Here is a 12,436-nt window from a genome sequence, read left to right on the forward strand (position 1 = left end):
ATCTGTATTCTAAACAGAGGATCTTGCTCATTGTACTTTGATGCACATTCTCTGCGTATTCATTTAATGTGATGTTGCTGCATAAAAATTCACCAGTTATAGGCTAAGTGAACTCTTAATAATTTAACATACAGAGGGTCTAGGATGTACTAATACCCATTACCATGTTAATAAGAATATGTCTATTAAAAACATATTGGCGAAAAGATTACGCTCATAAAGTTGCTAATTTTCCAATCATTGCCCCTTTTGGGTTTCTTATCTATAGACATTTATGCTACTGGACTTATGTCCTAAATGAAGAATATACTTGTTGGGGCCTGGAGTTTTAAAAAATAGAGCTTTTGGAGTTCCCGTCGTGGTGCAGTGGTTAACGAATCCGACTAGGAACCATGAGGTTGCGGGTTCAATCCCTGCCCTTGCTCAGTGGGTTAACGATCCAGCGTTGCTGTGAGCTGTGGTGTAGGTCGCAGAAGCGGCTTGGATTCTGCATTGCTGTGGCTGTGGCATAGGCCAGCAGCTATAGCTCCGATTTGACCCCTAGCCTGGGAACCTCCACATGCCGCGAGAGCGGCCCAAGAAATGGCAACAAGACAAAAAAAAAAAAAAAAAAAATTAAAGCTTTTAAGAAGCACAGGCATTCATAGCAAATAACTGATTAGGTTTCGCTTGTCTCATTTTTCTAATCTAAACCATTGAATCTAAAGATGCTTTTATGTCTGTGGAGGCTGTTATATTTTACACCCTGACAGCTTCCTAGTTAAAACACTCTGATGGTAGTGATCACTACACTAATATACAGAAAATCCTTAAATTCACCTTGTGTGAATTTAGATCTGCCAGTGAGTAAGGGAAATTAAAGTAGTACATTTTTATACCTCTTGGTTAGAAACAGTGATTGTTTTCTTCATGATAGTTTGTCACTGACACTAAGAAAAAATACATCATTGGTTATAAATCCTGTAGGCATAAACGTTTTGTGATAGATATTGTGAAAGCATTTATTAACTAGTTGTAGGTTGAAATTTCTGGCTGTTTTCATGTTCAAAGCTATTGATAATGAATGTAATATCACAAACCTGTTAAGAATTTGTTCTGCATAAAGTAAAAGATCTCTACTGGAGCACAGTTTCCTAGGGGGAAACACAAACAGTAGGATTCTTCTTTTATTTTGAGATTTAGTCCATTCATTCTTTTGAAATATTTTTTAGAGATGTAAGGGCATGTTGAATACCAGAAACATCTTTGCGAAATGTTTGGATGATGTAACCAGGAGACTTAGGGCCAGGCTATGGAGCCAGATCATTATTTTTCCCTTAGTTTATTACTTGTTCATTTTCTGAATCCAAGTATATCCTTGTTAGAATTTGGGACCTCTTCATTATACTCTAATATGGTTTGGTAATTAACTTGTGTATCAGCTACTCACCATCTTTTTTCCTTTTACCAGCAAATACTAGTTGTGGGCTTCCTCTAAAAATGCTTCGGAAGACACCCATTTATACCTGTGGTACATACTTGGTGATGCTGGTCCCACCTCCAGGGGGATCAGGCAGCTCTGCTACCCGATCTCTCTTTGGTGGAACAAGTGGTTTGTCGTCTTTAAAAAGTAAGTAAACTTTATTTGTGGCTCTTTTCCCATTTTGTCTCCAACTTTGAAGTTTAAAGTTTTTCCTAAATAGTGATTACAGGAGTTCCTGCTGTGGCTCAGCAGAAACAAACCCGACTAGTTGACTAGTATCCATGAGGATGAGGGTTCGATTCCTGACCTCGCTCAATGGGTTAAGGATACAGCGTTGCCATGAGCTGTAGTATAGGTCACAGACACAGCTTGAATCTGGCATTGCTGTGACTGTGGTGTAGGCTGGCAGCTATAGCTCCAATTAGACCCCCAGCCTGGGAACTTCCATATGCCACAGGAGCGGCCCTGAAAAAATTAAAAATAAATAAATAGTGATTACACTTACTGTGTTAAACAGTTGTTTGCAATAGCTCTTTGATAACAGCAAAAAACCTTATCACTATAGATAAATAGGCTAGGAGGAATTAAAAATAGAATTCTTGTAGATGATATAATAGTACACTTCTGAAAACTATTGTTCTATAAAATTACTGGAAATAATAATGAGGTCAGGAAGATTTTAGGAAATAAAATAATCTGTTGGGATATTTACTGATGACACAGCAAGAACTCTATCCACTGGAGAGCTATTAAAGTAAGTCTATGAAATCCCTCCATTTTAAGACACATATGTGAAGTGTTAAACAGAATATGTATATAGCACAAACTAATATATGCAAAAATTATTAATGTCCAGTGTACATATATTTTTATAATAGAAGGCACTCTATAGTAATTAAGGCAGTGTGATTTTGGCTTCAGAGTGGACAAATGAATAAAATATAGAGTAAAAAAATACTCCTTTTACATTGCCTTTTTCTCTCAGGGAAATCATTTAACTCCTCTGAACCTCATTTTTTGAACTTGTAAAAAATAATTGGCTAATAGTGTCTCACATTGTTGTTTGGTGCTCACATGCAATAAAGTATCTTAGAGTATTTATAAAAACAAACAACAAAAACAATTCACATATTCCTTTTATATATGGTAACACTTTTTTAATATTCTTTTTTTCCTTGAAATTTGTTTAGGCACATAAAAGTGAAATGTATTATAGTCAGTTTACTTGTGTTCATTTCCCAATATTTTATGTTTTACCCTCTTAAGATATTTGCTTACAGTAATTCTGTTAAAGGATTATACTTCACATTTAGATTTTATTTGTTGTTGTTGGGTTTTTTTGGTGTTTTTTTTGTTTTTTTTTTTCCCCCCCTCTATTTTAGTGCTGCACTTGCAGCATATGGAGATTCCCAGCCTAGGGGTCTAATTGGAGCTGTAGGTGCCGGCCTATACCACAGCCACAGCAACGTGGGATCTGAGCCGCATCTGTGACAGACACCACACTCACAGCTATGCTGGATCCTTAACCCACTGAGTGAGGCCAAGGATCAAACCTGCAGCATTATGGTTCCTGGTCGGATTCGCTTCCATTGCACCACAATGGGAGCTCCCTCCTTTTGCCATTAGGATCAAATTGGTTAGACTTTTTCTCAGCAGGCTGCTTTCTCTAACAGGTGACCAGGATGTCCTCTTTAGCCCTTGGGTAAATGATGTAAATTTACCATTACTCTCCTTTTTAAAAACAGTAACAGCTTTATAACTTATGTATCATAAAACTTCTTTATACAGTGCAGTAGTTTTTAGTATACTTGGAGCTGTATACCATCACCACTAATTCTAGAGTGTTTCCCACTGCAAAAAGAGACCCCATACCCATTGGCAGTCACTCCCTTTTTTCACTCCTCACCCCAGCCCCTGGCATCCGCCAATCTACTTTCTATCTCTATGGACTTTTCATAAATAAGGAAGTACACAATAGATGTGCTTTTGTGACTGGCTTTTTTTTTTTTTTTTAACTTAAACATGTTTCCAAGGTTCATTCATATTATAGCACAAATCATTACTTCATTTCTTTTTATGGCCAAATCATATTTGATTGTATGGATATATTCCATTTTGTTGACATTTGGATTGTTTGTTCTTTTTGGCTGTTTTGAAAATGCTGCTATGGATATTCATGTACAAGTTTTTTATGGACATATTTTTATTTCTCTTGCTTACATGTATAGAAGTAGAATTTTACATATGGTAACTGTATGTTTAACCTTTGGAGGGATTGCTAAAGTGTTTTCCAAAGTGACTGTACCATTTTACATTCTCATTAGCAATGGTTTCATTTTCTTCATATACTCTCTGACATTTATTGTTTTCATTTTCATTTTCTTTTTCTTTTTTTCTTTTTTTTTTTTTTTTTGGTCTTTTTTGTCTTTTCTAGGGCCGCACCCGCAGCATATGGAGGTTTCCAGGCTAGGGGTCTAATCGTAGCTGTAGCCACTGGCCTACGCCAGAGCCATAGCAACTCGGGATCCGAGCCGCATCTGCAACCCACACCACAGCTCACAGCAATGCTGGATCCCTAACCCACTGGCAAGGCCAGGGATCAAACTTGCAACCTCATGGTTCCTAGTCAGATTCGTTAACCATTGAGCCACAACGGGAACTCCCTTTTCTCCCCCATCTTTTTAGGGCTGCACCCATGGCATATGGAAGTTCCAGGCTATGATGAATGAGAGCTGTAGCCACCAGCATATGCCACAGACACAGCAACGCCAGATTTGAGTGTGTCGGTGATATATACACCACAGCTCACAGCAACACCAGATTGTTTAACCCACTCAGCGATCGAACCTGTGTCCTCATGGATACTAGTCAGGTGCGTTACTGCAGAGCCATAACGGGCACTCCATTTTCATTTTCTTAAAATGGCCATCCTAATGCCTATGAAGTGACATCTTATGCTAGTTTTGATTTACATTTCCCCAACAAATGATGTTGAACACCTTTTCTTTGCTCACTGGCCATTTGTATATGTTCTTTGGAGAAATATCTATTCCAATCTTATGTCAGTTTTTAAATTGGGTTGTCTTTTTATTGACCATTAGTTTTCTTAAACCCTTTTTAGTCTCCTTGGCCTAGCGTCTTCCACTCTGTTGAAATTGGTCCCATTTGAATAAAATAAGCCTTTATGGTGCCATTTTTTTCATGAGGATATAGCTTGCCCAGTGATTCTGTTTTTAGACCAGCAAATATATCTTTAAATTCCTTCTGTGTCCTGTTCCACATTGGTCACAGTGGGGACTACTTAGTAAGTGGAAGAAGTGGTGCTTGCTTTGAGGAGCTCATGGTCTGGTGGGGAGATATGATGTAGGTGTGTAAAAGATCTAGAAAATGATATACAGCTCTTTCCGCCTCCTGTGCCACCATGGCACCTGTGAAAGCACTTGTGACAAATCGGGGGCCAAAAGAGGAAGCAGGTTCTGAAGTTTACTGTTGATTGCATGTACCCCATAGAAGAGAATCATAGATGCTGCCAATTTTGAGCAATTTCTTCAGGGGAGAATCAAAGTGAATGGAAAAGCTGGGGACCTTGGTGTAGGGGTTGTAACAGTTGAAAGAAGCAAAAGCAAAAACACTATAACTTTCGAGGTGCCTTTTTCCAAAAGATATTTGAGATATCTCACCAAAAAATATTTGAAGAATAACCTATGTGACTGGTGATGTGTAGTTGCTAATAGCAAAGAAAGTTATGAATTGCACTACTTCCAGAATAAGATGAAGAGGAGGAGGAAGATGAGGATTAAAGTTCAATTGTTTGTAATATTTTGTACGAGTTCTTGAATAAAACTTAAGAACCGAAAAGAAAAGAAAATGATATACAATGCTGTATCACTTCCTGAACCATAGAGGGCAGATGTAAGTCATGCAGAATCACAGAATGGAAGGGTCATTGTCTAGTGGGGTAGAAGGGAGAGATTTCATGAAGCTTTGAGTTTAAGTCTTGAAAAATGGCTGTTATTCATGTAAGTGGCCAGGGAAGGAAAGGGCATATGTATGGTCAACATGATGAAAAAGAGATTTGGCTGGAGAATATCATTTTTTGGTGTGCAGGACAGAGCAATAGAAAATAGAGGAGTTCCTGTTGTGGCGCAATGGAAACAAATCCACCTAGGAACGGTGAGGTTGTGGGTTCGATCCCTGGCCTCACTCAGTGGGTTAAGGATCCGGCACAGCCATGAGCTGTGGTCACAGATGCGGTTTGGATCTGGTGTTGCCGTGGCTGTGGTGTAGGCCGGCAGCTGTAGCTCCGATTTGACCCCTAGCCTGGGAACCTCCATATGCCACAGGCATGGCCCTGAAAAGACAAAAAAAAAAAAAAAGGAAAATAGCAAAGAAACAGAGTACAGGAATCTGGATTACTAGGATAATGGGAATAAGAAAAAGAGACTTGAGAGACAGTGGTAGAATTTTATGTTGGAAAGTGGGGAAGAAAATAATGTCAATAATAGAAGCCATTGAAGAGCAGCAGCCCTGGCTCTGTGGTATCCCATGGCCGTGGGTCTCCACAAGGGCCACGAGGTGACCCAGGATGTAAGCATGCCAGGGCACAGCCACTTGAGACATGATCCAAAAGGTGTGTGGCTTTGTCCTTAGGAAAACAGCACGCCATGGAGCTGCTGAAGGTCTCCAAGGACAAGCAGGCCCTCAAGTGCTTCAGGAAAAGGGTGGGGACGGTTCCCTGGTGGCTCAGTGGGTTAAAGATCAGTGTTGTCGTTGCTGTGGCTCAGGTTGCTGCTGTGGGATGGGTTCATCCCTGGCCCAGGAACTACTACATGCTGTGGGCGTGGCAAAAAAAGAAGAGGAAAGAAAAGGGTGGGACATACACCCTTGTCAAGAAGACAGAGAAGCTCATTAATGTCCTGGCTGCCATGAGGAAAGCAACAGCAGGGGAAGAACTGAGCCTCCTCCCCTCTGTGCACAGTAAAACCTTTTCAGAAAAATAAAAAATAGAAGCTAGCTTATATGTGCTGGTGTAGACCCTTTTAAAACTCATTTAATCTTCACAATAACTGTATAAAGTAAGTACTATGATTATTTCCACTTTCCACATGAGGAAACTGAGAGGCTCAATACGCTTCCCAAGGTGGTAGAGCTGGAATTCAAACCCAGAATCCAAAAGCTCATGCTTGTCATCACTACACTATCCTGTGTTGAGGGAAAAGGCCAAGTGCCTGCAAGTTTTAGAGCCAGTACTTGGAAGGATAGCAATTGATGTGTTTAAGCATCCACTAATCTTTTACTGGGCGCCAGTAAAGATTAGTGGATATATGTAAAATATTCTTGTAAAAGTTGTTACTTTGTGATGTTAATGATCATAGCCTCTCTACCCCTTGCAGTTACCCTTTTACGATATTCCTTAGTGAAAAAACCTATATGTATTGGGAGTTTCTGTTGTGGCTCAGTGGTTAATGAACCTGACTAGTATCTATGAGGATGCAGGTTCAATCCCTGTCCTTGCTCAGTGGGTTAAAGATCCGGCATTGCTGTGACCTGTGGTGTAGGTGGCAGACACAGCTGGGATCCTGCGTTGCTGTGGTTGTGGTGTAGGCTGGCAGCTACAGCTCTGATTTGACCCCTAGCCTGGGAACCCCATATACCTCAAGAGCAGCCCTAAAAAGACAAAGAAAAGAAAAAACCTGTATATGAAAAGTTGCCATTTTAAAAACACTTTCAAAAATATGTGTTATTGTAGTGGAAGAGACTTTGTGAAAGTTTTCTTTTTGTGGTCTTATGTGTGTCTTGTGTCTTCTGTCTCCTTATTGTTACCACCAATAGACAACCAGAAAAGATTTTTATGAAAGTCTTGTTAAGAGGCTAAAGTTAGGGAGTGGGAGGGATTGGGAGCTTGGGGTCAGCGGATGCAAACTATTGCTCATGGAATGGATTTACAATGAGATCCTGCTTTGTAGAACTGAAAACTATGTCTAGATACAACGCAGCACAACAATGGGAGAAAAAATTATGTCTATATATATGTGTAACTGGGTCCCCATGCTGTACAGTGGGGAAAAAAAAAGTGTGTTGGGGGAAATAACAATAAAAAATAAATTTAAAATTAAAAAAAAGAGGCTAAAGTTTAAGCTTTGAAAAGTAGACTAACCCTCATCTTAATGTTTGTTTCTGAAGTTCTCGCCTCTAGCTTGGTGTATAATATTTCGGATGGCCAGTTCACAAGTCGTGCTGATCTCATAGATGCTGCTGGAAGCTCACTGGGGCGTGGTGCTCTTGTACCAGGATTAGGTAAGAAATAAATGCCCAAATTTCCTTGAAAGATTCCAAGTTTTAGCAATTTCTCTCAAAAAACCTCGCCAATTTTCTGTGGTATTCTACCTACCTTTAAAGCCAGAGGTTTTTTTTTTTTTTTTTTTTTAATGCCACTGTTTGAGTATTCATGTAAGAAATTGTAATGTGTGAAATTCCTCTGCATAAATTCTATTGAAGATACTGTCCATCAGGTTGTGTGATGATGCCTGTAACAAATGCTCCTCAAAGTTCATGCCATAAAAAGGTTTTATTTCCCCTACGGAATTGCATACTACTTATTGTTAGAAAATGAGCACTTAGTAATACATTGAATTTTCTTTTTGCCTTGGCACCTAGGAAGCTCAGATCTAAGTTTTGGGCTCAGTTACTAAGGCTTTTATTGTGCGTTAGTGTTAATTAGTCCTATTGTACCTGGGTTTTAAGATAAGCCACTTAAATCCCTTTTGGAATTAAAAAGGTCACATGTAGGTCAGTTACTAAGAACTTTCTATTCCATGATACTTACTCCATTCTCATATATTAGTTAAGCAAAGTAGAAATTGAATCCTGCTTTCTTACTAAGCCCCAATCTAATGCTTTGCCAGGTAAATATGTGGGAGTAGGGATGTGACCTGTATGGTTGGGGAGAATCCTTGCCCTTCCATTCTTTAGCAGTGCTTATGAGAAGTATGAATCAGGCAGATGATGACATGATAGTTGAATAAAGGATGCCCTTTCTGCAGGTGCCTGTTATGATACAGTGAATAACATGCTGTGGACATGCTCGAATGATTATATCGATCAATGGTGTAATCCCGGGAATCAGGCCTTCCATTATGTCTGTCAGAGGCTTGGAGTCAGCCACATCATCACTGAGCCCAAAGGTGAGGTGCACTTAGATCCTACGGGAAGAGACCTTCCCCTGTGAAATGTGCAAGAGTAAAGCAGCATCAGTTAGTGGGAACATAGCCCAAGCAGCAGAATTTGTCAATAGCTTTCCCTCTTTGAATTTAGAAACCTAAAATTATTCCCATCTGATTGGCTTATGAATATGTAAATAAGTGTGTAAATGAATAGAGCTTTTGAGGTGGGAAGTTTTTTTTAAAAGGAAAATGGTTATGTCCCTTGTAAAATTGTCAGAACTTTGGGTCAAATATTGGTTCCTTATTTGTACTCGGCATGGGATTGTATAAGCTATTATAATGTTTTGCGTTGATAACAACTCGCATACACAGACTTACAGTTTGGTAGAATATCTAGTAAAGTACTTATATTTCTTAGTATTAAGTTTCTTAATATTAAGTTAATACAAACTTAAAATCTTATGACCTCAAAGTCAACTATTTGGTATGGAGTAGTGAGTATCTTGGCAAATCCTCTCCCGATAAAGCAATGGACTGAATTATCAAATAATTATTTATAGGCTCTGGAAATTGACCAAAGGTGTACACCAAATATAGAAGCAGTATTCATTAAAAAACAAAAACAAAAACAAAAACACTGAACTTTGGCTAAGAACAATAGAAGTCTGTGGTGTTCTTTGCTTGGGACACTCCTGTCCCTTACCTCAAGCTCAGTCAGTGCAGTAATTCTCCCATGGTGGGACAGATACGTGAGCCAGCCGCTTTGCTGCCAGAGGGGGCTGACTGATTTGGAACAGCATGGAAAAACTCATGCTCACAAGCAATGTCAGTAACAGTAGTGGTCTTGGTGGCAAACAGAGACCCAGTAGCTTAGCTAGCCTGAGGTTGTGGTCCTGTTTAGGGCAAGCAGCAAGCCAGCAGACTAGCCAGAAATTTACTGGCGAGTTCTGAACAGTGAGAAAGCTACAAAGGACCTTCATAAACTCCCCAAATATCTGCATAGAAGCCAGAGAGGGTTCAAGCTACTCACAGAGGCTTGGCTGAAAGTGAGCCTTCATACATATGCAGAGATTTGAGAGGGCCCAGCAGAAGGTGAAAACCAGGGAAGAGTTTAAAACTGCATAAACTTTGTTGTGCTTCCCCTCAAAAGACATGTATCCATCCAGGTTGGAAGTCTTACTGGCCGAAGGTGTTTTTGAACATAACCTCTGACTCAGGTCAGGTGACCATTAGGAAGGCAGGCTTCAAAATAAAAACAAGGATAATAAAAATAAGCAAATGAAAGAAGGAACTAAAATAGAGGTGAGAAATAAAAAATGAACATAAGAATCAAGCTAAACACTGCAGGTAAAAATGAGATGTTGGACTTAGCAGATGAAGACTTTAAAGCAGCCTTTATCAATAAATTCAGGGAGTTCCACTCGTGACTCAGTGGTTAACAAACCTGACTAGGATCCATGAGAACGCAGGTTCCATCCATGGCCTTGCTCAGTGGGTTAAGGATCTGGCGTTGCCGTGAACTGTGGTGTAGGTCACAGGCACGGCTCAGATGTGGTGTTGGTGTGGCTGTGGTGTAGTCCAGCAGCTACAGTTCTGATTTGACCCCTAGCCTGGGAACTTCCATATGCTATGGGTGTGGCCCTAAAAAGACAAAAATGAATCAATAATTCAAAGAACTAAAAGATTAAAGGAAAGTATGATTACTGTGATTAAACAAATGAGGATTTCAACAAATAATTTATAGATGAAGAAGAACCAGTTGGAAATTCTGGATTTGAAAAGTTCAGTGGCTGAAAAGTAAAAAAGTCATCAGAGTGGCTCAACAGGAGATTCGAGATGGTGGGAGAAATAGTTAGCAAACTTGAATATAGATGGATAGAGTTATTCTATCTCAAGAACAGAAAAAGACACTTTTAAGGAACACTGGTCAGATATTTTGTAGAGTGTTGCTCAGTTTGGGGTAATCTGATGTCTTCTTTTAAACTGAGGTTATAGATTATGGGGAGTAATACTGCAAAGGCGAAGTGCTTTTCTCGTTACATGATAATCACAGGGTACATGGTAGTAACATGACATTACTCAAGCTATTAAAATTGATCACGTGGTTTAAATGCCAGCTTCCTTCCCTGCAAAGTTACTGCTTTTCCCCTTCCATACTCTATTTGTTAAAATCAAGATATGAAGCCCACACTCATTGGAAGGGGAATTAGGCTCTACCTCCTGGAATAAAAACATTAGAGATTTTGTTAATTGCCACAGTAGTTATTATTTTGGAGAAGGTGATGCTTGAGGCTATGGAATTATCTATTAGATTTTCTGTTTCTTCTTGAGTTCATTTTGCTAATTTGTGTCTTTCTAGACATTTGTGCATTTTATCTCAGTTTTCTTTTTTGTTGTCAAAGTTCCTCCCAGTATTATAATTAGTTTAATTTTTATAGGGTCAGTAGTGATTTCTCTGCTTTCCCTCTTGATTTTGGTATTTGCATAAACTTACTAAAAAAATTTTGTGTACTTAGAGTGGGTGAACTTCATGGTGTATGTAAATTATGTCTTGATAAGCTATAAAACATCACAAAATAAGAAAGTTATCTAGGAGTTCCCATTGTGGCGCAGTGGTTAACGAATCTGACTAGGAATCATGAGGTTGCGGGTTCGGCCCCTGCCCTTGCTCAGTGGGTTAACGATCTGGCGTTGCCGTGAGCTGTGGTGTAGGTCGCAGATGCGGCTCGGATCCCGCGTTGCTGTGGCTCTGGCGTAGGCTGGCAGCTACAGTTCCGATTCAACTCCTAGCCTGGGAACCTCCGTATGCCGCAGGAGTGGCCCAAGAAATGGCAAAAAGACCAAAAACAAAAACAAAAAACAAAAAAAGAAAGTTATCTATATATTAGTGACTCGCTAATTAGCTCCAAGCCCAAGCCTCTTGTCTAAACTCCAATCTGTGTATTTGCCTCCCCTTGGATACCTAACATCTTCAACTTAACACATCAAAAACAAACTCCTGGGAGTTCTCATTTTGGCTCAGCGTTAATGAACCTGACTACTATCCACAAGGATGTCGGTTTGATTCCTGGCCTTCCTCAGTGGGTTAAGGATCTGGCATTGCTGTAAGCTGTGGTGTAGGTCGCAGACGTGGCTTGGATCTGGCATTACTGTGGCTGTGGTGTAGGCTGGCAGCTGTAGCTCCAATTCAACCCCTAGCCTGGGAACCTCCATGTGCCCTTGGTGTGGCCCTAAAAGGACCCCCAAAAAACAAATGACCCCCAAAAAACTCCCTATATCTCACCCCTACAAATCTATACCAGTCCCTCATATGCCAGTATATGGATCACTGTTCTTTCGTATGCTCAGACTGAAAATTTAGGGTTATCTTTGACTTTCTTTCTCTCATATCCACATCCAAATGGACATCAGCAAATCCTTTTAGCTCTTCTCTTCAAGATATATCCCAAATCTAACAGTTTTCCTCAGTCTCTGCTGCTTCAGCTCTCCTCTGGGCCATCATCTTCCCCTGGATTATCAGAGTAGCGCCCTCACTGGTCTTCCTTCTTCCCTTGCAGCTGCCCCCCTCCACCCCACTTAGGCTCGTCTCTGCATGGCAGCCAGAGTCTTGTACAATCTGTGTAGTTAGATCTGTCACTCCTCTGCTTAGACACCTCAAACGGCTTCCCATCAGAATAAAAATTAAAGACCTCCTTTATTTGGGTAGATCCCAGAGCTACCTTTCAAAGAGTCTTTGGTGAAGATGAATAGTACTAACCTTCATTCTACTATTATAAGATCAAGGATTCATAAATGCACTGAAGAGAATGCA

The 12,436-nt window shown here is 40.0% G+C and overlaps 1 protein-coding gene and 1 pseudogene across 8 annotated transcripts in view; both read left to right on the plus strand.

Annotated features, from left to right (window-relative positions):
* Positions 1–12,436, plus strand: part of HECTD4 (HECT domain E3 ubiquitin protein ligase 4) — a 211,478-nt gene that overhangs the window by 95,468 nt on the left and 103,574 nt on the right. For all 8 annotated transcript variants that reach the window (XR_014826914.1, XR_014826915.1, XM_005657322.4 and 5 more), the window contains exons 9-11: positions 1,451–1,609; positions 7,646–7,759; positions 8,506–8,646. Coding sequence is in view for 6 of the 8 variants with exons in the window: in XM_005657322.4 (XP_005657379.1) it covers positions 1,451–1,609; positions 7,646–7,759; positions 8,506–8,646 (414 nt within the window). In the remaining 2 variants the exon portion in view is untranslated. The remainder of the gene's footprint in view (positions 1–1,450; positions 1,610–7,645; positions 7,760–8,505; positions 8,647–12,436) is intronic.
* On the plus strand, positions 4,746–5,330 carry LOC102159022 (large ribosomal subunit protein eL22 pseudogene; annotated as a pseudogene).

Source organism: Sus scrofa, chromosome 14 (genome assembly GCF_054392235.1).
Source record: "Sus scrofa isolate SSC_HxYL_T2T_F1_AM1 chromosome 14, Sscrofa_HxYL_maternal_Yorkshire_Landrace_v2.0, whole genome shotgun sequence".
In the NCBI taxonomy this organism is placed as follows: Eukaryota; Metazoa; Chordata; class Mammalia; order Artiodactyla; family Suidae; genus Sus; species Sus scrofa.